General features: G+C 38.5%; 1 protein-coding gene across 5 annotated transcripts in view; it reads left to right on the top strand.

Annotated features, from left to right (window-relative positions):
• Positions 1–27797, top strand: part of CNTN4 (contactin 4) — a 992918-nt gene that overhangs the window by 937753 nt on the left and 27368 nt on the right. For 4 of the 5 annotated variants that reach the window (XM_054551876.2, XM_054551877.2, XM_054551879.2 and 1 more), the window contains 3 exons: positions 17238–17413; positions 22028–22148; positions 25791–25949. In XM_054551876.2, the coding sequence (XP_054407851.2) occupies positions 17238–17413; positions 22028–22148; positions 25791–25949 (456 nt within the window). The remainder of the gene's footprint in view (positions 1–17237; positions 17414–22027; positions 22149–25790; positions 25950–27797) is intronic. The other variant, XM_054551881.2, reaches the window with a different exon arrangement.

Genomic DNA, 27797 nt, shown 5'->3' with positions numbered 1-27797 from the left:
ACAAGGAGGGCCCTGTGAAATTAAGACCTATGTTGTTCACCTTCCCAGTGGTGTCAGGTCATCTATACAACCATGAGCTTTTAGTATGGTTAGTTTCCATTCCATTTCATTTAGAATAACCTTGTAAAAGAAACAGGGATTGAGTGTGAGTGACACCTAGCCACTAACATGATAAGCATTCTAAATCTATGTTCAGCATCATGTAAGTACACCCTCATATTGAAATGCAGATCTCCACTACTGGTAAATTCCACACACTCCTATTGAAGAAACAATTGCTCCTCTGAAGTTTGCTACCCCATCCTCTCATGTTTATCACTTCTGCAAAGTCATGCAGCATGCCTCAAGTGACCCTGTGAGGTAAGCAATCTTGCATTGTATGTGGGCATTTGCGCTGATGCTCCCAGAAGCAACCCTTAGTCCTTGCAGGATTTCTAGCCTCAGGAGAATTACAAAATAGAAGACAAGTGGGGGAAAAAAGGTTTAAAAAGGTTCCGTGTTCTTTAAAGCCAGATACTTCTCAGCTAAGCTTTTCTCAGACCTTTCATGTCCCTCAATAAAGTATATTTTTGGCTATGCCCCATAAACTACTCCAATAATCCATTAAGATAGCTGTAGAAATCAGCATAGCAAACTACCAGTGAGCTAGTTTAGTTATTCACCGGTTATTAATCTTCTCAGCTCAGGGTCATATTGTCCTGTCTTCAGCATTTTTCACAGTGTCTGATGATGTTCAGAGAGTTAATGGAGGTCCTGAAATGTGGATACAAGCATGATAATCCCTTGACTTGATGTCATTCTAGGGATCATCTTCAAACTTTGTGTGTTGCCCTGGCAAATGAGCAAGAAAGCACCTGTGTTACTTCTCTGGATGTTTGTACACTGTTCTGGCAAAGAAATGTCTATGTACAATGATCATTTCCTTATGATACTTTCACTAGCAACAAATTGTTTTGAGCATTTGTTACCAGTTTTAGTAGCTGTCATTTTTGTTTCTTCTTTAGGTTCCTTGTAAAGTTGAGGCACATTTTGTCCTGACTTAGAGGTGCATGATATTTCTTTGGAGATTCATATGAGCATTTTCCTCTAACTAAATTTTATTCTCCCCCACCCCAATCTCTGCATGTTTGGAGAAGTTATCTTTTCTCTGAAACTTCCTGCACTTAAAACAGACCCAGGCACAAGAGACTTCAATGATGATGATGGTGATGATGACAGTGATGATAATGATGAGGATGAGGATGAGGATGATATCTTTATTCAAACACTTAAAGCATTCATCATATTATATGCAACCGCAGGAATATTACAAGTTAAGAAACAAATTAACTGACTTACAAGTCAAGTACCTTTCCCACAATCAGTCAACTAGTAAGGGGCAGAGCTAAAATTTGCATCCAGATTTTTCTGACTTCAGAACTCAGTTTCTTAGCTACTTCCAGTCTGTAAGAGCAGCTTTCTGTCGAGAATCTGTACACCCTCACCACAAGAATCTAGATAGCTGGTTTTCATTTGGATCTGCATGGTACAGGCATCTGTCTTTACACCTGGAAGAGGTTCTTTTACTTAGGATGTCTGTATTCAACAAAATATCAGTTGAGATCATGTAGGGCATTCTTGACCTTTGCAAGGATTTTGGCATTTACTCTGAGGTAAACGTGGAGGCATCTTTGTTTCTGTCACATTCTTAGTAATATCTAGCATTTTTTGAGCACTTTTTATGTAGCAAGCTCTATTCTTGTTTGTTTGTTCGGTTTGGTTTTTTGTTTTTGTTTTTGATTTTGAGACACAGTCTCACACTGTCGCCTGGGCTGGAGTGCAATGGCGCGATCTTGGCTCACTGCAACCTCCGCCTCCTGGGTTCACGCAATTCTCCTGCCTCAACCTCCCAAGTAGCTGGGATTACAGATGCACACCACCACATCCAGCTAATTTTTTGTATTTTTAGTAGAGACAGGGTTTCACTATGTTGGCCAGACTTCTATTCTTAAAACTTTGTATTGGCTGGGTGCCGTGGCTCACGCCTGTAATCCCAACACTTTGGGAGGCGGAGGTGGGCAGATCACCTGAGGTCAGGAGTTCGAGATCAGCCTGGCCAACATGGTAAAACCCCATCTCTACTAAAAATACAAAATTAGCCAGGCATGGTGGTGCATGCCTGTAATCCCAGCTACTCAGGAAGCTGAGGCGAGAGAATTGCCTGAAACTAGGAGGTAGAAGTTGCAGTAAGCCGAGTCTGTGCCGTTGCACTCCAGCCTGGGCAACAAGAGCAAAACTCCATCTAAAAAAGAAAAAAACCTTTGTATTAATTCACTCATTTAATCCCCAAAGTATAAGGAATACATTATTATTCCCATTATTAATTCCCATTAAATCTGGGGAATCTGAGGTACTGAGAAAATAAGCAACTTGTCAATACAGTCAGGAAGTGGTAGAAGTAAAATTGAAACTCAAGAAGTCTGGCTTCAGTGTTCACATTTTTAATCCCAAACCTAAACTGTTCAAGGAGTCTAATTTTCCAGTATGTAATGAATATATAATATACATCTTATAATAAAATATATAATAAATATAGAATGAGTGTTTTCAAAACTTGGAAATGTTTTAAATCCACATATTTTTGCCTCCTCTGGAGCTGAGCCTTCATTTATGAAGCTGGGCTCCATAAATAACGAAGACGTTACTATGTTTGGGAGCATTTGCCACTAAAATCTAATGATTCCTTTTTGGCTTTCTCAGAGATGCTTCTTGCCATTCTTCTCTTGGATCCTTTTCTTACCTCATAACACTGTGCTTAGTCAGATTCCCATTTTTTCCTTCCCCTTTTTATGTCTTGACTTCTGCAAGTACCTCTGATTCCAACATATCATGTCACATTCTATCAGAATAAAAAGAGAATTAGGCAAAGCTCATTTATACCTAAACATTGTCAGCCACCCAAACACCTCTTTCACAGTGAATTAAAGTAAGCAATGAGCTGTAGAGATGTTGGAATGGAAATCAGTAACTTACAGGGCTTTTGAGCCAACCATACCTGGGTCCAATACCTGTTTTCTCCTTCTAACTAAGTCTGTTGCCTCAGAGAATATATTTAACCTCCCTAAGGGAGCCTCGGGTACTTTGTCTATTCAATGATGATAATGATGATGCCTATATCATAGGGTTGTGAAGTGTAGCTCCTAGTGATCCATTCACTTTGCAGATATTTACTGAGCACCTATTATGTGTCAGTAACTGTGCTATGTAGAAAGTATCTATGCAGAATTAGAGAGGCATGTTCTCTGCTTTCACATGCTTATATTTTAGTGAGGTCATAAAGGCAACCATGTAGTACAGATCCTGACACATGGTAAACACTTTCTGTATATAAGCTGCAATGATGATGAGAGTGATGGTGCTCAACACTGGTGATGGGGCCATCATGGTATCACCACCATTTGCCTAAGAACTTGAAATGGAAATTCCAGTCCACAGGAATTAGGCATCAGTAGGAAATCTATTTGTTTTCTTTCAGTTATTTTTCTCCTCATAAAAATGACCTATCAGATAATCACAAAACAAAAGGGAGAATGTTTGGTCAATATAACCCTAAACAACTTGATAAATATACTACAATCTTAGCTTTTGGTGAGAGTAATAAAGGTAGACATTTTAACAATTTCTTTTAAACACATACATTAAATCGTCTGTTGAAAGGCAACGGGCTGACAGATGTCCAAAAGTCACAAGTTAAAGTAACCTCTTCTAGCACCAAGGTGAATGGTCATCTTTATCCTTAGCAAACAGAGAATAATCCTTTTTTAAATGATGCAATCCTATAGATGCTGCATTTTCTTTCTCCATGTTTTACCTCCTTTTCGAACCTGTGGTTTGATGATTCTGAATTTGCCACCTTTCTCATCAGTTTCACAATTAATCCTCTGGGTAGTTTTTCAGTGACATCTTTTCCTTCAGAATGTGCATTTATGCAGTCCTCTGACTTGAGAAGCCAGATTACCATTGGTGCATGAAGTGTCTTTGGTGTCTTTGGATTTAGCTGCTAGCTTGAAGCATCTGGCAATCGAACATAAACTCCTGTACTTGAGCATTCATGCTTGAACCAGAAATTACTTTGTCATCTCCACTGGCTTTTATTAAGCAGCCAACAGCTGCCTTGGAACTATGACTTACTATAGTGAGCTGGTTCCCTTAGAACATCACCCTCTTCTTACTCTCAAAATAAGTGTCTCTTTTTCCTTTCTTCCCCATGCAAATCTTTGGCATCAATAGTAACAGTAATAATAGTATCTCATACTCTGTAGCTCCTTATGTTTTATGAAGCATGTTAAAATCCATTAGCTGATTTTGAATTTCGTAGTCATCCTGGGATGCCAAATACCATCTCCTCCAGATTATAGATAAGAAAACTGCAGCTCAGAAACGTCGAATGACTTACTGGTGGTTTCATGCCTAATCAGTGCTGTATGGCCAAACCTAGAAACTAGGCTTTTAGACACTAAATTGAGTGTTTTATATATTTCATCATGATGACATGTTTAGCAAAACCTAGGTTAGTATCAGAGAGTCAGTAAGAGAAAGTCTTTTACTCCCTGAGAAATAACATCCAGCAAGTATTTCTGAGATGAGCTCTAGACCTGGGCTGATTTCCAGTGAACTGAGTCCTGCTTATTACTGGTGCTCCAGCATTGTTTGGGAGCTCCTGCCATGGGAAAATAGCAGGGTATCCTATTGGCCACAATGGTGCCCAAGTGAACATTGCATCCTGCATGAAAAGTGCCCTCTGGGGTTGTAAAAAGTGTCAGGTCCTGGTATGGTAACTAAATGCAAGATAACCTTTCTGTGGAAAGCAAGCATATGATGGATAAGAAATGGTTTTGTAAACTATGGAATGATCTACAAATGCAAAGGACCATATGCCTTGCACATCTTGCCTGCTTGAGTAAATGAATGATTTTTCTTATGTATCTCTCTGTGAATATTGGTTTATTCGATGCTGCAGCAGTTTGCAAACTGTGTTCACTCTTTTGCACTGCAGCCCAGAGACACACCCTAGGGAGGTGGCATGTGTCATACAAATAATGTGTACCTATTTGTTATAACCTAGGCTTGGGTCTTGCCTCACTATCTTTCCTACCAGTACTGAACTATTAGATTCTAATGGATAATCTAGGAAGTGAATACATTCCTGTAAACTTTAACAAATTTTATTGAGTAACAGACATTTAAATGTACACACACACACACACACACACCTAGGGGTTTTGTTTGTTTTAATTCAAGTAACTAACATGTTTGTGGAATGAGGAAGTCATTAATGTTTTTTGACTAACCAAGACCTAGCCAAAAATCTATTTCTCTTTCTGCCCTTAATCTCTTTCTGAAGTATCCTGCCAACTTTTAATGCTGACCGTTTCTCAATATTTTCAGTCTGTAGTAGTACTAGAGTGCTTCACTTATCACTATGGCAAAGCCTACTTGTCATTTTAGAGAACAGTAAATGTGGATTTGGAAAATGTGGGACTTTGGGTCACGTCAGAACTCTGACTTAAATTTCAGGCACCCTTTAGTTGGAAGTGGCAAGATACAGCTTATCTGCAAATGACTGTAATTACAAAGATAGAGCTTGCCCAACAAAGGGTTTCTATTTTAATATCATAAAAACCAAAAGATGGAATGGTGCTCCACAAAAGACTGCCTTTTCACTTTCTAAAAATTCTTTTCTGGCTCTGTGTATTCCACTTGGTGTGAATGTCGTTTATTAGCATGTGATGTCTTTGTGGAGTAGAGGAGTCTGCCACTCTCTGCTTGTCTGTCTTGCTCTGTTTCTCTGCATTTTCATCTCCTTTTCCTTGTCTCTTGGCTTTAACATTCTTTCCACCTCCATTATCCTTTATATTAGATTAGACATAACTTTTAAATTATTTGATGTATCTTTAAATTTTATGTTCCCTGTACCTAATTTAAAAGACATGAAAAGTTGTAAACATCTCTCTGAAAATAAACTAAATTAAGTTGCTTTATACTTGCGTGACCCTCGACTGGTTTTTTTTTTCTCTCTTTGGGTCAGCAACTCTAAGTAGAGAGAAAAGTTTCCCTATCTCTAGTGTGGAAGATTGGACTAAATGTCCAGTGACCCTCAAACCTGCTCCAGAGAGTAGTTCTTCCTTCCAAGAGTGAGTTTTCCAATGATTTGCCTCTTTCTCTCCAAAATGAAAACCAGTAACAAAGTCTTAATTCAGGGCTCTTCAGATTTTCATTCTCCCTCCTTTAAATTTCATTGAGTGTGTATATAGATCACAGTATGAAGCAAGCAATGCAGCAGGAAGAAGAGTCTCTTGTAGTTAAACTCATAATGCCTTACCTAGCTGCACACAAAGGGGGCATTTCAACAATTGCAGTGGACCTAAGATCTATTAATAGTTGCCCATTCTGAAGGGTTTCAGGAAAAGGTTCACTTAGAATTGCAGACAAGTCCTCAAACAAGCTAGTCAGTGGTGGAGGGAGTGGGGTGGGGGAGGGAGGATTGTTTCAGGTTTTGTTTTGCAGAAAGCATTATAAATCAATCCTACCCACATCAAATAAAAAGAGGGTAGCTAATATTTTCTACCAAGATATTAATACCTTCTATTTTAAGCTTCATATGCTCCTCGGTGACCTCATCTCAAATCTATAAGCAAACAAAGAAGTACTGCTTTAGAATATGTGAATTATTGCTTCTTTCCCAAGATGCAGTCCTTAAACAGAGGAATCTGAAAACATGTAGAAAATTGCTGACAGGAGCAGGTTAAACAGAAAAAGAGGGACACTCTCCTTCTGCTGAGGTTTCAGCACCATCTACTGTCCAGAATATTAATCCTTCTCCACATTGCACCGTGTGTGAATGGGCACTTGGTTGTTCTTTGCATGTAATCACAATGGAAGGCATTGTCTTTGGAATTCATTGTTCTTGCCTCAAGGTGTACATTTCCTTTCTTTTATAGTTTAAGTAAATATTTGCTTACTTTTTATCAGTAGATGCAGCCCAATGCCCAGCAGATGCAATAACACATTCCTTTAATCAGCAAAGATCTTATTATGCCATTCTTACGCATTGACTATGATGAAATTTACTGTATTTCACTGATACTAATGGGATTTTGGGGGGACTCTTTTGCTCAGTGAGTCATAAGGGAGAGTTACTTATGTGCAGTCACTGAAATAAACAGAAAACATTCTAATTATTATTTGATGAAAATGTTTCTCTGTGGGTAAAAGATATCCATGGTTCCTATTTATGGTTCTTTTTTATCTTCCATCACAGTCAAAGGCACGCCATAGAGTGATTTTAATTATACCTTGACTCGAAGATACAATGTATTTAATTTGTCATTGAGAATAGTCTTTTCCTAGTCCTTTCAGATTGTCATTTCTTTCAAATCATAAAGAAAGCTTCAAAAAGAAAATGTGAGAGGGCAAATTTAACATATTTCCCCCTTCCCTCTTCTGTTATTACTTGCTATTTTGCTTGAGGAAGTATTCTTATTCATAGTGGAAGCTTAGGCACCTGCAGAAAATTCTTTGCATTGAGAAAGACTTCCCAGATGAGAAATCCTGCTACTGAAACATGGCACAAATCCAAACCCAGGAGGTTTGCTTTCCCTGGTGATGGGTAAAAATAAAAACAAACAAGTTGACCGTGAATGACTTTAAGACAGATTATATCTTGCTTATTAAAAAAAAACAAACAAAAATCTCCTTATTAATAGTTGTAGCCAAGTTAGAGACTTGGGAGGCAACCAAGAGCATTTGAGCATCATTAGAACAGTCTTCATAATTAAATAGGTGGTTTATGCTACACACTTTGACCAGGCAAACCTAATAAATTTGATTACCACTTGGCTGCTTGTTTCCCAAGTACCTATACTTGGCCACCCTCAATTGGCTTGTGCATAGCAGTTTCCATTTGTGGCAGTCAAGCTTATTAAACAGCTCTGCTTTGTGATTTTCCCCCAGTCCTTGAAAATAGATCGGTAAGCATTCCACTCAGGGGCGATTTGTAAATTGCTTTACACAAGGCTCCAGTTTGTGCTCACGCCGACTGGGGTCAAAATTTGCTTTGTGTTTTCTTCTGATGTCATTTGTCAAGTTGCACACGTTGTTCCAAGAACCAGGTCACAATACTATGTGGCTGTGCTTCTTGGTACGAATCGATTAAAAACCTTGACTTGTGAAAGTGCCCTATGCTAGTGCTGTGTTTTCTTCTGCCACCTAAAAGGGCAGACTTACTTGTCTTCAGCCAAAATACACTTATTGTTCTTTTTCCAATTGGTTCCTCTTCCCTTCTTCTTAAAGCAAAGTCACAATTTTAATTATGTTAACAAAAAGAAAGATAAGATAAATAAGGGTGCTATTGAGAGAACTAGCCTATGTTTTAAAATTGTAAAAATTCTCAATTCACAGACATAGTTCCTCAATGGAAAACAAATCTTAGTGAAAAGTAAATGTGTCTAGAAGAGATCAAATGTGTAAAGGATTTTCCAAAGAGCAAAATTATAAGCAAGGTAGACACTTAGGAACAAACTACATATATAGATGTCTGATATTATGTGAGTGATGATAACCTGAACAGATTTTATTTCATCAGGATACTTCGGCAGTTAAAGCTTATCCCTAAAATCAGGACGTGGAGCTGAGCTCCCTTCCAGGAACCTGGGGCAGACAAAAAAAATTCTACCCAGATTTGAGACCTTTAAAGGACATTTACCTGTGGCCAGAATGGGCAGCAAGGCCACCCGCAAAAAAGAGTCAGACCTGTACAGTATTGGGTGCAATGCCCTTTATTTTGCTATGCCGTGAAGTGCAAACCCCAAATTTTTCACATAACCTGATACAGGCCTTTACAGCCACACAACAGGGAGAAGTGGGTGCTCATGAGGAAGAAAAAACTTCAGTTATAAGATGAACTCCCAAACCAAAATTACAAAGACCTTGAGGAAGTCTGCCACCATAAGAGACAATCAGCAAACAGAACAAATGGCACCTTCAAAAGTAGCAATAACGGAACCACTTGAAAAGGACTTTTAGCTAAGTATATGTAGATTTCTCAAGGATAACCTCACCAACCCCATCCATCATTTCCTACTTCCCTCCTTACCTTTCTAACAGAATGGATTTGTTTCTGAAAAGTAACTCAGGAGGAATAGAACAAACTGGAAACTGTGGTGTTTCCGTTTGTTTGTTATGATAGCTGCTTCAAAATATAGATCCTAATGACCCAGCAGAGAATAGTCATTATAAAATTAATCAATGTTTCTCCCATTTAAGGATGCATTATTCTCTAAAAACCAAATATGATTTTAAGTAATGTCTTTCTCCTGACAATAGGTATTTTATGAAAGTATTAATTCAGATTTTCTCCCTGGTGTGAAATGCAGAAACTCAGTGTTTAAATTTTAGGGAACTGATACATTTGCTTTATTCATTCTTCTTTTTATAAGTAGCATAAAACCTTAATTTTTAAATGGCATATGCTCTAGAATTAGTGTTTGCCATCTTTTTTATTTTATTGTTCTGTGGAGTATTCATTTTAAATATTTACATTTTAAGTACTAAAGCAATCTGAGCCACCTTCCCTTTCCTGTCTGGCACAGAAGAGTAATCACAGTGAGTGAGGATGCAGAATGGTGAGGTGGGTTGGAGAGCTGTATGGAGACATGGTTGTGGGTGGGTATAGAGGTGGTGGGCAGAGGAGACAGCTGGCAATGTTGGCAGATTGGTTATACTGAACAAAATGTAAGTTGATTAACAAATTAGGAAATGTTTTCAGGATAAGATATAGAAATACTTATAGATGTGTAGGTATTATACATGTATACACACACAGATATTTCCCAGCTCTGTTGCTGAGAGGGCCTAGGATCAATGACCCTCAGTAACAATAAGCACATTGGGTCTCCACCTCTTAGTTCTCAAAGCCATTCTCCGCTAAAAAAGAACCAGAGCTCCCTGACGAAATGACTGATTCTAGGACTATTGCAGGAAAAAAGTATAATGTGAACCTTACTGGACCAGAAAATAAAGAAGCACTTAATGAATAATAGTAAAATGTAAAACATACAAAGAGCCCAGCTTAAAAGGACTCCCAATGGCCAAAATGGGGACAATTTGAGCATCAGTGTAAGTAATGATAGGAATGTATTACCGCCTGTCAAAATAAGCCATGAATTTATCCTAATGTAAGTAAGTATATAAATAAATGGGGGAGAGGGGAACACTCTTCCTTAGAGTAGAATGTCAGCTGATATATGTAGAAGGAAAGATAGCAATGGAGAATCACCGTTTGACAACCATCATAAAAGTCACTAATTCAGGCAGGAGTCTTTAATGGATTCTAAGGCTGGTGGGTACAAGTTTGATGACCATCAGGTACTGGTGTAATCTTGGAATACCTCCCCACAAAGTACTCATAATTTATTTATTTATTTTAGTTTATTATTCTTTTTGAGACAGAGTCTCACTCTGTTGCCCAGGCTGGAGTGCAGTGGTGAGACACTGCAACCTCCACCTCCTGAGTTCAAGCGATTCTCTTGCCTCAGCCTCCTGAGTAGCTGGGACTAAAGGTGTACCACACCCAACTAATTCTTGTACTTTTTTTAGTAAAGGCAGGATTTGACCATGTTGGCCAGGCTGGTCTGGAACTCCTGGCCTCAAGTGATCTGCCCGCCTCAGCCTCCCAAAGTGCTAGGATTACAGGCATGAGCCACGGTAGCCAGCCAAAATACTCATTAGTTACAAGGGTGTAAATGGTAAGAATAAGATGGAGAAGCCAGGCAAACACCACCATATATGTATGTGTATATATGTACATGTGTGTGTCTGTGTGTGTGTGTGTGTGTATGTGTATTTGTGTGTATATGGTAGGGAGAAGGGGTGTGTGTGTGTGTACACAAATATATATATATATACATACATATATATGTATATGGGGGAGAAGAAAATAAGCAAATACAGTAAAATATTAGCTACTGAGGAGTGTATATGAAGGTGAAAGAGTTCTTTGTACTTTTCTGGCAAACTTTCTGTAAGTTTGAAATCATTTCAAAATAAATTATTTTTTAAAATCAAGAAAAAAGTACAAAATATGGCCTTATAAGAAAATTCAGTAATAAACACAGATGAAGGGCCAGTGCTTGCATGGTGAGTGCTGAGTTAACCTTCAGGTGGCTCCTTTTTAAAATTCCATATTCGACGTAAGTCTGGATAAATAATAAGAAATACTTAATATAGCTTCCTGATTTACAGTACTTCAAGATTCAAGGCCTTATTTTCATCAGTCTCCAACAGGGCCACTCAGCGATCGTCCACAACTTATCTTTAACCAACTCTCATGAGTAGGAACAGAACTAGGCACCAGGGACTTATAAAAGTGTGAGATCTAGTCCCTGACTCCCAGAAAGCTGATCAGTTACAGGGGGAGAAGCAGGATACATGCAAAAAAGACAAATGATTTTGCACAACAATGCACTAGCTTAATGTTGAAGAAAAAAGAACAGTTAATTCTGACGAGCTTCATGAAAGGATAGGATCACCAGTGAACAGGGCGGCCAGGAAGGGCATGTGGGGAGGTGGGGAGGATTCATGGGCTCTTCAAGACAGTAGGCTTTTTCCAGCCTGGCTGGCCATTAGCAGAACTTGGCATCCCCTCTCTGAGGGCGCCCACCTCCACCTGAATACCTCCAGAAATGGAGATTCATGTTCTTCTGTGGCAGCCTATTTCCCTGTTGGAAAGGTCAAATTAGTAGAAAGTTCTTCCTCCTACAGAGCCAAAATATGCCTGTTTGTAGTCACTCTTTGCTTTCTACTTTGGGGCAATGCAAAATAACCTTAGCTTATCTTCTGCCTATAAGCCCTTCACATATTTGAGAACTGTTGTCGTGTCTCTCCTAATTTACCTTTCCCATGCCAAACACTTTCAGTTATTTTAGCTGTTATGGAATTATTAGATCTTTCACTAACCCAGGTATACTAATGTATTAAGGAATACAAACCATGTTCCTAGTAAGCTGTGGTCTGACTAATGCAAAATACAACCAGATTATTACCTCCCTAAATTGGAACATCATGTGTTATTTATGCAACCTAAGATTTCATTCCCTTTCTTTGGCAGCTGCACGGACTCCATGAGCACTGAAATGCTCAGGTATTATCCTTGTGAGCTGCCAATCCCCCAGCATGTACCTAGTAGCCGATTTTTTAAGTGTAGTTTTTTGCCTTTATCCCTATTAAAGTTTGCCTAGGTGAAAAGGTTGGTCCCACTTGAAATCACTATGAATTTTGATTCTCATCTAAAGTTTAGGGTATGCCTTTTAGATGTGTGTTTTATGCAGCATTGATACAGTTTATCTTGCACTGATTTTTATTGAAAAAATGGTGCCAACTATAGAATGTTGAAATTCATCCCTAGAGATGCTACCTCAGGATTATTGTCATCATTAATCAACAGTCTTTGCTGTGGCATTTAAATATTATTAAAAATAATTCTCTGACCAGTCCCCTTGTGTCATTTGAGGTTTGCTTGCTGTCTGCTCTTTGACTAGCTCCAGGCCTTTGAAGAATCCCACTTTTAAATTGTCCCTATAAAAACTAATTTAAGGAAAAAAGATACAACTCTACTGAAAGGCATCATCAAAACCATTAGAGTCAAGAAATTTGTTAACAAAAGGGATGTGTCTCCTTCCACAAATGAAGATGACTGAAACACACATTAAATACTATCCTGATAGGCACCAAGTGAATATCTTGGCACTGTAAATGAAAGATAAATTATAAACTAAAATGGAAGGATTGCTAGGGTATCAGGAAATCAACATTGAAATGGAATTCTTATCCTGTGGACCCAAAAGCACTTATTTTTGCAGATAATAAGAACTATCAGCCAGGTATGGCGGCTCACGCCTATAATCCCAGCACTTTGGGAGGCCAAGGCGGGAGGATCTCTTGAGGCCAGGAGTTTGAGGCCGACCTGAGCAGCGTAGCAAGACCCTGTGTCTATAAAAAAAATAAAATAAAACATTAGCCAGGCGCCAGTGGCTCATGCCCGTAATCCTAGCACTTTGGGAGGCTGAGGCAGGCACATTGCCTGAACTCAGGAGCTTGAGACCAGCCGGAGTAACATGGCAAAAACCCTGTCTCTACCAAGAATACAAAAAAAAAAAAAAAAAAGAATTAGCTGGGCATGGTGGTGTGCACCTTTGGTCTCAGCTACTCAGGAGGTTGAGGTGGGAGGATCATTTGAACCTGAGATAGGGAGGTTGCAGTGAGCCAAGATTGTGCCTCTGCACTCCAACCTCAGGGACAGAATGAGACCCCATCTCAAAAATAAGATAAGATAAGATAAGATGAGATAAGATAAAATAAAATAAAAATAAAATACTAGCTGGACGTGGTGTTGCATGCCTCTAGTTCTACCTTGATGGGAGGATTGCTTGAGCCCAAGAATTTGAAGTTATGGTGAGCTTTGATCATGCTGCTGCATTCCAGCTTGGGCAACAGAACAAGACCCTGTCAAAAAAAGAAAATATAAAACAGTGTAGTGTTTTAAAAAATAGAATCCTTATCCAATGGACCCCAAAACACTTCATTTTAGAGATAATAAAAGCTATAAATCAGAAAGTCTTTCCACCAGCAGTGAAAGTGAGAATGTAATAAGGCTTGGATAAGTGTTGTAATTTATACATCTAATTGTGGATCTGATTATTAACTGAGTAGTTAATATTATTAAAAATAATGGTTAATAATTAACTCTTCCTCATGGTTATAATCCTTAGAACAAAGCAGTTAGTTTACCTTTTGTCATTTATACATTATAGAAAACACTGTAGAAAGTAAAAGAATTTTTTTTTAACTCTAGGAAAATTAAACACTTGGTAAATATATATATTTTTAAGCATCAGTCCTCTGGAGTTCAGAATTTATCATTCAACACAGTGTGAACCAACCATAAGTAGGAAAGTTTAGGGAAGTTGTTGGTCCTATTGTTGCTATTTAATTACATCCAAATCCAGCCATCAGTTCACATCTTGAGTTCTAATTGCCTTTGAGAGTTCTATGCACAGAACAATAGCTGAAGTGACTCTTCAGAACAGAAGTCATAAATATAGGTTCTTCCTGATCTTGATGAATTAAAACCAGAGGAGAGGAGACAGTTTGTTTTGCAGGAAGCCATCTGTTTGTTTGTATACAGGGTTTGTATTCAAATTTTAGGAAATTAATCAAGTAAAAAGCATCAAAATTCACAACACAGAAAACAAGAGTACTGAACAAACATACACTTTGAGAAAACCAAGTCGCTAATGAGATTTTGAACCTCTTTAGTTTAATCTTTTCTTGTCCCTAGGAGACCTCTCTGGTATGTGTACAGTGCATGACGTTGCATTGATTCTTGCTACTTTAATGCTCAGAACATGAATCGGCGACAAGTGCTGAATTAATGAATCAGCAGCTGTCAGCACAACAACTGTACCAACATAATCCTTGATTCAGGGAACTTCTCTGGTCCTTGGTTAAAAGACAGCTAAGTTTACCAATAATAAAAATCTGTCCCAGATCCCTACATGTGCATAAAGAGGTGAACGTTTCTTTAGGAAAGAAATGTCATTCAGAAACGTGAGCCAGAATTTCAAATGGCTCTAGGCTTTGGGGTATGTGCCAACTCCTTGCTGCTTGCCCAAAAGTTGTCAGGAGATAGAGAGACAAGACAGTTTTAGGGACTGGAGCCTGGACATTTGACTCCACACTCATAAGTTTGATGTGTAGGCTTAGAGCTAGAGCCACCATTTTAGGCATAAAATCATCACTGCTTGTTACCTGTCTAAGGCAGTAACTTCATTACACATGCAGTGAAGCCCTCTGCAACCATCTACACCTCATGGCAGAAATCCTTTGAATTCCTTCTGCATTTGAATATCTTCAGTTGACTACACATAATCAAGAGTGCAAATTGCTATATTATGCCCTTAGACTTATTCTCTGCATGATTTGCATGTGGACATCATGTTTTCAGTGAAAAGAAAGGCAAAATCACACAACAGACAATATCTTGATGACTCTTAGACATCAGTCTGCTTATTTGTTAAATAGGGATGATAATAGTACCTATTTGTTAGGAATAAATGAAATAATCCATGTAAAGTGCTTAACAGTGCTAAGGGACTCAGTTATTATGAATGTTCTTATTCCTTCAGCCTCTGTTATATGTGTTATCCATGTAAACACAATCCATGCTTGGTGGATAAATCAAGAAATAAATGAATTAAAATGAAAATCTAAATTGCAGAATCAGTGGGCAGCTATTTAAAGTAGAATTAGGCAACATCTTTATCAAATAAAACCCATAGAGGTATATCATTTTAGCCTGGGATCTGTTTCAGTCTTCATTTTTTCTTGAGGAAAATGTAAATTAAAAAACATCAAATGACATGTTAAGTCCAAATGGGGCTATTCCTTGATGTTTGCTTAGAGTAAGATTTGTTCTTACCTCTTTTCCTCATTAAAAAAAAAAAAAAAACAGCTTCATCACTATCTATTCCTGATGGTAAGTGAATCAATATAGCAGATTTTTATTATGTAGCCCTCAAAAGACTTGGTCTTTCAAATCAGGGGTTTTCTATCCCATTACCTCTTTGCTGGCAGTACCTGTTGTTCACTTCTCATTTCATGGACATCACTCATTTAACAGTGACTAAAAGCACATTAATCTACTTATCATGATCTTTTCCTATTTTTAGGAAACAACAAAAGTATATCCCACTACTAGATTATAACCTATTTAGAACAGAGATTTCCCTTTTCTAACTGAGGGATTTTCTTTCTGTAGTTGGATAAAAGGATAGAAAAAATGTTTTAAATACTCTCTTTAAAGAGGAAATTTTAGCATGGGTTATCAGTAAGTAAGACTCACAAAAATTCTCCTATCAGATATAATTTCAAAATTCCCAGCGGATATTTTACTCCAAGAGGTTCCCTGAATAAATATTTATATATCTCACAGCCTGAAATGCAATCCTATGACTATGGGAGAGGATTAGTCAGTGTTCTTTTATTATTTGGTTTGGTTTTGGTTTGTCTTCTTTGTAATTGTTTGATTGGCTCGGTTTGGCTTAGTATGTAGAAATTTCTGGTATATGGCCTAATTCAGAATTTTATTCTTTAGGCATGTATATGGCCTTTACATTGAATTCAAACTGCTTCTCACTTGTGTACTCTCTGACACCATTTATGAAATCATCTTGCAGAAAAATAAGGCATTATGGGTGTGAGTGTAGTTTTGGAGTTCACAAACTTTCTCAGCTAAGCAAACTCATTCTATTCCCAGTTTAAACTATAATGTAAAGGGTGAATTTTAAAGCTAATTGATGGTCCTTATTTTTAAAAAGTAATGTACCTATATCATTTTGCCAGTGATGTTCATTACAGCATTATTTATGATTTCTAATTATAAATATTAGAAAAATGTCTAATAAAATTTGCTAAAATGCCAACTAGTTTCAAAATGGTTAAAACTGTAAGCTTAAGGCAGATTATAAAATTATGTTGACAAAGGAATAAACATGCCTGTATAATATTGAGGAGAAAAAGGAAAATCGTATGTGTCTCATTTTTATAATGGTGTAAAACAAAACAACTGAAAAACTATGAACCAAAAAGCCTGGGGGAAATTATACCACCATGAAAATAGATGTTTTATCTGGGTAGGATTTGTTTTTCTATTCCTTCTTTTAATTTTCCTGAATTTCCTAAATTTCCTGTGCTAAAACATTTATTACTTTTACAATAGAAAAAAAGAGCCTAACAAACTTCAAATCAACATGGATTTTTCCTGTTTGCACTCAGCTGAAATGTAGCTTTCTAGTGAAACTGGAGAGAGACGAAAACCTTTTCAAAGAGGCAATTCAGAGCAGGCTGCCAGAAAGTAAGCCCTTCCATGAGCATCTTTAGAGATCTCACCTCCATGCTCCCTGGCTGAGTTCTGTTGCTCTGAGAAGGTTCACATAATGAGTGTTTTCATCTTTTCATATTAAAAATGACCTCCTGGCCTGAGTCTGAGCTTCCCAGATGACTGAGGTTTGCTGGTCACAGCCTCAGAAAAAATAAAGCAAAATTACTTAGTATTTCATCCTGCTCTTAGAGTCTTCATTTTATTTCCACACAAGCTCACAGACTTTGTTGTTGTTATTGTTTGTTTTGTTTTAACTCTCCAGATCCAACAAGGGTAATGGTGCCCCCTTCCAGTATGGATGTCACTGTTGGAGAAAGTATTGTTTTGCCGTGCCAGGTAACGCATGATCACTCGCTAGACATCGTGTTTACTTGGTCATTTAATGGACACCTGATAGACTTTGATAGAGATGGGGACCACTTTGAAAGAGTTGGAGGGGTAAGTATTAATATCAAACTATCCACAGGAAACACAGTATGCAAATGAACTTCTCAAAACTGACTCAAACTAACTTGTTCAGACCAACTTAACAATATATTTAAAGTTACTATTTTAGAATTTTGTTCAAGTAATCTTATGGGAAGAAACTCTTGGTTAATTCCTGCTCCTTTTTGCACAATAAATGTGGCATCACTCATTGAACAACCCTATATGGCAGGACTGCTCTCTAACTGGCACCAATCCTACAGGTTAATTATTCATTCCTGTGTATGGATTAGAAACTAAGGCTCACAGGCATTGGATGACCTGCCTTGGCCTCATAGCTACTGAATTGTGGAACTCAGCTTAAAACTTCAAATCCCAAACTCTATGTCACATATCATATCATATATTCTAGAATCTGATCAAGAAAATAGCTTAAGGATAGTTTCCTTCTGCTTTTAGGCTGCTAGTTAAACTCCCTTTGACCTTGTAGAAGGCACATCATTGTGAATTTAGGGGTTTCTTTCTTGAATTTGAAAGTCTGATTGGGTTATTTACTATCTCCAGGTAATTTGAATTCAAAATGATTGGATTTTCAAAATGCCTTACTTTCCATAACTGTATATTATCATTGAACACATAACAAGAAGAGGTTAAATCTGGGAACAATTCGTGTCTATCAGGATCATTGTCAAAAATTTTTTTTCTGCTCTAACACAGCTCTGTGATCCCATTGACAATAAAGATTGACTCTGGCTGCCATTTTTATGAAGGAGTCCAACCAAAACATAGCAGAATATAAAAATGGGGCCCTGACTTGAAAAGCTCTCCCCACTTCCTAGGCTGCTATAAAAATCTGTCCACCCCCTTTATGTTGAGAATAAGTGACCTAAAGTCATCCATATGATATAGTGAGAGCATCTTTTCCACCCAACTACAGTACTAGCCCTGTTCATCACATTCTTACTACCTTTATCAAACAGGGTTTTTGCAGTTGAGTCACAGAATGCCCAAAACAATTTCAATGACTGTTGTCTCAATTCTTTGCCAAGAGTGGTATCTGATTGGTACAACTTTAGACGGCACAGGAAAGAAGTTAATTCGTTACATCAATGGATGCCTGGGTTCACTAGGGATTATCTCTTGGGACCCTGATTGAGAAAGGCTGGATGAAATTGCCAGCGTAAACCATTCTGGACCTCTTTCACATGGTTCAGCTTAATAACTTTGGCTAAGTGAGAGAAATATTAACTACTTCACAAAGACATTGGAGATATTGAATATCCTGAGGTCTAGGAAAGTACATAGCCCAATGTCTACCACAAAAGAAGTACTTGATAAACTTTAATGGTGGTGTTAATTGAAGGAAGGGTAACATTGATTGTAATAACAGGAAAGTATAAACTGAGAACATTCTTCATAAATTAAACAGAATGTTCTCACATTAAAACCAATTTCTTGGGCAGGAGAGACATTAAAAATGCTAAATCTCAGAATGGCGCAAGCACCGACCAATCAAAACAGATGCCCGATCAATCGAAGTGGATGTCCTACCATTCAGACACATGTAGCCTTTATGCCAGAATGGTGCCAGGGCTAAAGAAGAAACAGGGACACCTAATGAAGTCAAACACTGATGACCACCTTTTGTAAAGACAGCCGTCCGTAGAGCTGCTCACATTCATCTTTCATATGGGAAATGTCTATCTCCTCTGTTAAACTAGTGCTAACACCAGTCAGCTCCTGCTGAGAAATACATAAAAAATTGAGGACAGCACAACCGCATGTGAGATCTAAGTGTATTAGCCACTAGGATCATTAATGTCTGTGGAGTCAGGATTTGACAATAGAAGAGATAAGCAAGTGCAATTCTGAAGTCAAGCCTATTTCAGCTTCAACTTCCTGGGTCAGCATGGTGGAAATGATGCTTGGTATAGAGTTAACCTATTGAGGTTTTATAAAAGTTATTATTTCATTGTCCTCTGATACCCCCCATCCCCACCAAGTATTCTATCAGAAACACAACAGACTGCAGTGGTGGAAAATAATTTTCTTTGGTAGGAACATAAAAAATGTAGATCTGAGTTAATAGTTGGGTCTGGATGACTTCAAAGGGAAAGAGAAAGTTATTGTGGTCTGCTTTGATGAGACTCTTACCTCACTCCTGACTCTATTTTTTTCTTTGTTTCAGTTTTACTTTAAAAACACAAATCCAGTCAAAATGTGTAAATAACTACAGTACTTCTAAATCATAAAATCAAAATTTTCTATTAATAGGTTGCTGTGCTCTGAAATATCCAGGCTACAAGTTTCTTTGACATTTAAGCCCTTGATGAATAAAGTGAATTAGATAGATGGTATAGGCATTTCCCCAAGGCCAATGTGGCTTCCCACCTTCCCTGCACACATCCCCTGGGGCATATTTTTTATTTAAACCTGTATTCAAAGTCCCCATATGTGAAATTTCTTAGGTAAAGTATCAATAATCTTAATAATGATAATGATAATAGTGATAATTCCTGATACTTGCAAAGTGCCTAATCATTTACCAGGTACTTTCTTATATACACTTGACCCTTGAACAACACAGGTTTGAGCTGTATGGGTCCACTTATATGTGGATTTTTTTTCTACCACACCCAGATTGCAAATACAATATTCGTGGGATGTGAAACCCACATATATGGAGGACTGGCTTGTCATATACTCGGGTTCCAGAGGGCTGACTGCAGGACTTGAGTATGTGTGGATTTTAGTGTACTACGGTCCTGAGTCCTGAGTCCTAAGTCCTGAGTCCAATCCGCTGTGTCTACCAAAGGATGACTGTAATAGCTCCTTAATCCTCACAGAAATCTTGTCAAATAGGTTAACAATTATTTTCCCATTTTATTGAGCAATTATAAGACTTGATCCATAAACAGTGGCATCTGGATGAGAAGCCAAGTATTACAAACAAAAGACGTTTTGGGTTAAAATACCATAGCTTTTCCTGAATTAGATTTAACATCTTTGACATGTTTGTTTCACAAAGAAAATGGATCATGGCTGTCAGTAATACCAGTTTAGAGTTAATCTACGCTTCAAGTTTTCAGAAGATTTTCACATACACAGATAATCTCATTTGATTTTCACAACCTAGCATGAAGGTCAATAAAGGTCTTTTGAAAGTCAGTAAATTAAGGCCAAGAGAGATTAAGAGATTTAGATGAAATCACACAGCAGGAATCAGCCCAAGACAACTAAGCACCAAAACTGTAGCTCTTCCTTCACTCCGTGCTTTGGCATCTCTTCTAATCCTATTTCTAATTGGCAATTCTATCTCTTCCATTATCCTGTGAATGTGACACTCTGTACTGAAATGATGGAGATAACCAAGTACATATTAATTTTGAAATAGAATGAGGATATGGTCTTTCCGGATGCTAGTCTAGTGTTACTGTTAAGAACAGGGACTATATGGGTTCAAATCCTGGCTCTGCCATTTTCTAGCTACGTGACTTTAGGCAAGTCTCCTAACCTCTTTGTGCTGGAATTTCCTCCTCTGTAAAATAACGATAACAAGAATACCTGCCTCAGAGGACATGTGAGTATTTAGTGAGTTTAATATACGTAAAACACTTGGAAGCTACCTGTCATATAGTCAATACCATTAAACATCATCCATTACTATTGTCATTGGAGAAACAGCAACAGAAGAGTCTGTGTCAATTTCCTGTTGTATAGTTTGGAATGGGAAAATGAAGGAGGGCCAATATACCCTAAGTTATCTTGTCATCCATGACGGGTTTAGAATGAAGTGTAGTTTTTCAAATCTGGCCTCTAGGGTGGTCTCTTCCTCAAGCAGCTATTCTCCAAACTTTGGATGAACAGGGCTATGAACCAAACTCCAAGGTGTAGCAGTGTTCTTCAGGTAAAATGCTGCCTTTGTGATAGCTTGTGGAATCATCTCCTCACATTTATTAAAAGTACTGTGCTGGCGAATGCTGTAGAAATATTTCTGGGGCACATAGACATCCAAACCAGGATGTAATTAGTCCTATTCATCTGCTCATCAAGCATGCATTTGGCATTTGGAAAACAAATTAGCACTGTTCCACACTAGGCGAGGCGAGATTTCCTTGGAGAATCTGGTCTTCCTAATCCTTTAATTCAAACCTGGGAGCAATAAAAATGCTGGCTATAAGAAAGGGTTGTGCAATAAAATGCAGATACTTCCAAATGTGGGCTTGCTTCCATTTTCCAAATACAGAGTTCTAAAGTATCGGAATGCCAATCAAGGCTATAGGCTGAGGGCATTTCTGAAGAAACTCACAAAACTAGATCAAGAGCCACCGTAGTGCATAGTACTTATGTAGCATGTAACTTACATCCTTCCAACGTGGGTGGCAAACTGCTCCAGAGACTCAGAGAAGCCAGACACCTGAGGTCTTGTCAAAGATGTGTTCTGAAAATGTTGGTGTTCTTATCTCTCAGGCAGGCTCACATATTTTTAATAGGCCATGGCTTGCATCACTAATGTTTTCATCAGCCAGTGTAAAATAAATCCATTAGTCACAGTGTCCTTCATGTGATAATGATATTTAGAGCTCATTAAAAAGTAATTGTAGACACTTTCCCCTCCTTTATCAGCAGGATTCAGCTGGTGATTTGATGATCCGAAACATCCAACTGAAGCATGCTGGGAAATATGTCTGCATGGTCCAAACAAGTGTGGACAGGCTATCTGCTGCTGCAGACCTGATTGTAAGAGGTATTGGATTTTGTTGTTGTTGTTCTTGAAATATTTTCATGATATCTACTGTAGCACAGAGTTCCAAAAACCTCAGTGGTTTAGAATTATGGGAAAAAGTCAGGCAAAAGCTGAACGTTGTAAACGGTGGCTAACAGGCCACAGAAATTTCTGATTCATATACAGTTCCTCAGGGCGGGTTGTCAGAAGATGCACCTAACACATCCAGTAACTTTACACTAAAAGGATAATTGAGTAAAAAAAGTACCCGATTACGGCTGTTGGAGTTGATATGACCTTCTAGAACAAATTTAGGTGAACAAAAGCAGATAGTTGAAAGAGGGATTAAACTGTCCCTTTTTATGTTTCATCTGGGCTAAACTGAATTAGTATCCTAGGCTGCTGGTATAACAGCAGCTTAAGTAAAATCATCATCAGGTTTATCCGAGTTTCCTTTTTTCCCTAAACTGTTTGGTTCCTGAAATAGAGTTTTGGGAGAGGACACTTCCTGACTGCCTGGGATGTAGTAAATGAGCTGAGAGTTGATGTAAATACTAACATTTTTGAGATTCTCTTGAATATTATCAGCCTGACCTAATTTGGACCTAAGAGCTATGACCCCCCTGGCTGAGCAACACCAACTGAGTACATTCCAAGCCTCACCAAACCAGTTGGCAAAGGAACTGTAAATGGACTTTTAAGAAATATTTTTAAATGAAAATTAAAATCTTCGCAAACCAGTGTACATACCAGAATCCAACCTATGCATGCTCAGGGGTTTTCTATAGCATTAAAATAGAGGCCAATCCAGACATCAAAATAATCTCTTGGCTAGAATCTCCTTCATCAGAATCCCTGACTGTTGGTGTTCAGGCATCTTTGGCCGGCTGGCAGAGTGCATGGCAAAACTTCAAACGCAAGAAAATAAAAATTTAGGGTATGAGAATTGGAGGCAGGGTTAATCTGCATGCACAGAGAACAAGGTATTATTGGAAGCCATAGAGAGTGTTGCTATATCCTCTAGGCATAATGTAAGGGGGGAAATGTGTGGGAGTTAGCAACTTAAACTAATTGCGAAGAGAGATTCAAGAAAAATAGCGATTCCAATGTGTCTGCTTTGTTCCCCTTTAAATTGCCTTAAAAAAAACTTTCAGTAACAACGCAGACAAGGGCTAGAAATGAGAAAAAACTTTCAACCGAGGTAGATCTGCCCACAGAATAACTTATAGAAATGTGTTTATTTCCATTTTAAAATACACCAGGCTGGTCTGCCCTCCCCTTGGGGACAAAAGAATTCTATTGCTGAAAATTTATCCTCTATTTAATTAGGATAATGTTCAGATTAGCAGTTAAAACACCAATAAATTAGACTAATAAATATTTAAATCAGTAATACTTGAAGTTCTTAAATGATATTGTATACTTCATTTCACAGAAAATAACATTAAATACCAGGAGGAATTTGCAAATGCAGTCTAAAAGAAAATCTAGTCTAATCAGTTAATAAGGCCAATAAATTAATGTGCCATTTAAAACCATAATCTTTCATTTTATCTCCTTCGGCTCTGCCCTTGCAGCTTTTCTTGCACATTACAGAGGGGGAGGCAGGAATGTATTTCACCACTCTGAAAGAGATGTTCATATTTGAAACCTATAGCAGCTTTGAGTCTTGGCTCCAGATTCTTTGATTTTCTGAGGCCTGTTCTATTTAACCTATAGCACTGTAATGGCAGCCAGAAAGGCCACCCTTCCTGAGGGAGAAGCAGACCCCAGAATCAAACTAATCTTTCCTTTGCCATCGCGTGAAACAAAATCTTCTACGTGCCCCTGAGTTTGTTATCATTTTGTTCAGAGGACAAACATTTGTACATTTTTCATTTTGAAAGAGGGAGTCCACTTCCCTAAAACAAAGTTGGTAAACATTCTTTAAGGTCATATCTATGCATCGGTAGGAGAGGGTGGCAGGAAGATAAAGAAAGAACAAACAAATCCAGGAAAGTACCATCTTCTCTCCAGTGGCCAAATTCATACCAGCCCTTCATTTTCTTCCTATAGAGAGGCCAACAATGGACTCAGATATTTCCTATCGATTTAATTCTTTGAAGAGTTCAGAGGGAAACACTTTTCTATTTGTGGTACTTAGTTTTTAAAGGACATCAGTGCAGCATCCATAAAAAAAAATGGTGGGGAATGCTAGGATGAGAAAACTAGTGAAAAAAATTATATTGTCTTCTAGACTTTATCTGGTTAAAAGGGGTCCCAAGACCAAAGGTTACATCAGCTCTATCTAGGTGACATTACACTGACATGCTGAAATGTCACCATGGAAAATTAATCAGTTCCAGCATACAGATTTCCAGACATTTCATTCAGGAGTGGGAGGGAGAAGATAAATTTAGTCTCACCTGTGGGTCTATAAAAGTGATTTTTAAAAAAGGAAAGAGAATTTAGGGCATCACGTAAACGGTGAAGGAGTGAATCCTAGAACAAAGTCTAACTTCAGGAAATTGCTGTTAACTTTGCACTGCTCTGTGAGAGGTCTCTTTTTTCCCTGTCCCTGTGACATGGCCCGATAGTATTTGGGTAGTACATTTGATTGCTGGACTGGGGATTAGCAAATCCCTCCCAGGGAATATCTCCTTATGCCCGTCTAATGGGCATGAGGTTTGTCATTATGTCCCCTCACCATCACCTTCCCTCCTGAGGTGGTCAATTGTACCTTGTTAAAAATGCATTTAACTGCCTGGTAAGAGATTTTCATGTTGGAAAGTAGGATAGCTGCGGGTCTTTGCTCTGGCTCTGTTGACATTTTGTCTTTGCCTGCCAGCTGCTTTCCATCCCTCTATTTCTTTATTAGTTTCAAGCCTTCATTTAAATCTGATTTCCTCCGCTTTCCATGGTTTAAGTACATGGACAGAAACAATGAACATCAGGAAGAGAAGTAGAAAAATACAGGTATGACTTGCAGAAACTACAAATGAGGGTCTTTAGCATCCAGCCCAATTTTGAAATTACTTTGAAGAAGGGAGCGCCTTGACTCTTGCACACCGGCCATTTTCACAGCAGTTCCCTTGCATGCAAGTTTGTGCTCATATGGGATGCAGGGTTGGGCGTGAAGAGAGTGCTAGTAATTACAGTGCAGCAGATTGTGCAGAGCAACACTGTAACCTTCAAAGTTTTAAAGCCATTTGTGCTTAAATCTATATTCTCAGTGGTAGAAATAACCATTTCCAGCAGACTATACTCTTTATGAAATCAAGAGCAATATCTATCTTTTCTCACTACCATATCCTCAAATAACAGTGTCTGACCCATAGTAGGAACCTATAAATAAATAATGAATTAATGAATGTGGGGTCTTATGGTACCCCAATACTCTCTATTAACATTAAGTATTCAATTGTAATTATTTGTTTACCTATTAGTTTTTCATATTAAACTGTGGGCCCCTAGAAGGAAGGGGCTGTGTTTCATTCCTCTCTGTGGTTTCCAAGCCCAAGAAAGTTCCAAGCACGTAGTAGGAGTTCAAAAAGGATTTGACAAGTGATGAATCTGTGAATGGGTAAATAAATGAATGGGTCAATGCCCCATTCAAGTATGTGGATCCTTTACTTGGGTGTTTGAATACACTGCTCCAATTCTGGGAGTCTTGCTCTTTCCCAGGTCCTCCAGGTCCCCCAGAGGCTGTGACAATAGATGAAATCACAGATACCACTGCTCAGCTCTCCTGGAGACCCGGGCCTGACAACCACAGCCCCATCACCATGTATGTCATTCAAGCCAGGACTCCGTTCTCCGTGGGCTGGCAAGCAGTCAGTACAGGTAACATATTGGATGCTTGGCTCAGAGACGTTGGGAACTCAGCATACTGGACACAGCACTGTGGCAAGGAACATCTAAGTTCTCATTCAGACACTACTACAAATGATATATTATGGCAGTGTTTCCTAAACCTCGGCCAACTGTACTATCATTAATATTTTTCTTTATATCGAATCACAGTTGGGTTTTTTTAAACTCATCCTAAGCAATAGTATCTGTGAAATGGTATGTCCAGGCCAGATTTGGTGGCTCACGCCTGCAATCCCAGCACTGTGGGAGGTGGAGTTGGGTGGATCGCGTGAGCCCAGGAGTTCCAGACCAGCCTAGCAACATGGCAAAACCCCCTCTCTACAAAATATACAAAAATTAGCCTGGCGTGGTGGTGCGTGCCTGCAGTCCTAGCGACTCAGGAGGCTGAGGTGGGAGGATCGCTTGAGCCCAGGAGGTAGAGGCTGCAGTGAGCCAAGATCACACCACTGAACTCCAGCCTGGGTGACAGTGAGACTCTGTCTCAAAAAAGAAAAAAAAAAAGTCTGTTGTGCTGGTTGTATATGTATTTCCCATAACACACATTAAAAATATATTAGTTATAAAAATAAAATGCATCAATCTGTATTACCTAAAATCATCTGTGTAGCACTGTGGTTCACTTTGGAAAACAGTGGATTCCGCTTGACTATAGTCACTTAATAGTCACAGACTTTGTAAAGTTTACACAGTGCCCTCAAAAACCAATAACAGAGGATTATAGGGAGCCTCTTCACTTGCTGCCGTGTTTTTTGAGACAGGGTCTCACTCTGTCACCCAGGCTGGAGTGCAGTGGTACAATTACAGCACACTGCAGCCTCGACCTCCTGGGCTCAAGCAATCTTCCCACCTCAGCCTGTTGAGTAACTGAGACCACAGGCACAGGCCCCCACACCCAGCTAATTCTCTAAAATTTTTTGTAGAGACAGGTCTTGCTATGTTGCTTAGGCTGGTCTCAAACTCCTGCACTCAAGCAATTCTGCATCAGCCTCCCAAATTGCTGGGATTTCAGGCGTGAGCCACTGTGCCCAGCCCCATCTTTTTAGATGGATAAATTTGGGGATAAAAAGACATGAGATTTCTTTTTAACCAATTTTACAAATTCTTAAAAAAAAAAAAAAACACTGTTAGCAGCAACACTTCCATCCTCTTTCCCTTTATTACATGTATACAGCACTTCCTATTTTTTAAAAGTTTCACAGTTATTTCTCTTTGCATCCAAAACTTATACCATCCCCACTCTGTCAATATCTCCAAATTGACTCATTTTCTTATTTAGATTTCATTTAAAGATAAATTGGATGAACAAGTAGTTACTACAAACAAGATACACACTCCTCTAGACAGCAAAAGTAGGCTATGTGGCCTTGATGTTTTGAAAGGGAATATGCCCAGTGTTGAGCGATTCATGTGAATCTTGTTGATTTTAACTCGTTTGTTTTTTTCATTTTAGTTTACCAATCCTTAGAAATGGGTTTCTGTGTTTCCTACTGTAATCACTGAGTCACAGGTGTTCTTTAAGAAGGAAATATGAGAAAAATATAGAAGTTAGGAGATGAATTCTAGTCCTGATTGCTAATCAGCTGATCTCTATACATCTTCATTTTCCTCTTCCGTTAAATGGGCACAATAAGAATTGTTTAAGAATGAATATAGGCCAGGCGCAGTGGCTCACAACTGTAATCCCAGCACTTTGATAGGCCAAGGCGGGTGGATCGCTTGAGCCCAGGAGTTTGAGAGCAGTCTGGGAAATGTGGCGAAATCCCGTCTCTACTAAAATACAAAAAAATAGACAGGTATAGTGGCATGCACCTGAAGTCC

Source organism: Pongo abelii, chromosome 2 (genome assembly GCF_028885655.2).
Source record: "Pongo abelii isolate AG06213 chromosome 2, NHGRI_mPonAbe1-v2.0_pri, whole genome shotgun sequence".
Taxonomy (NCBI): Eukaryota; Metazoa; Chordata; class Mammalia; order Primates; family Hominidae; genus Pongo; species Pongo abelii.
Note: the sequence above shows the minus strand (reverse complement) of the source record. Positions and strands in the feature narration are given on the sequence as shown.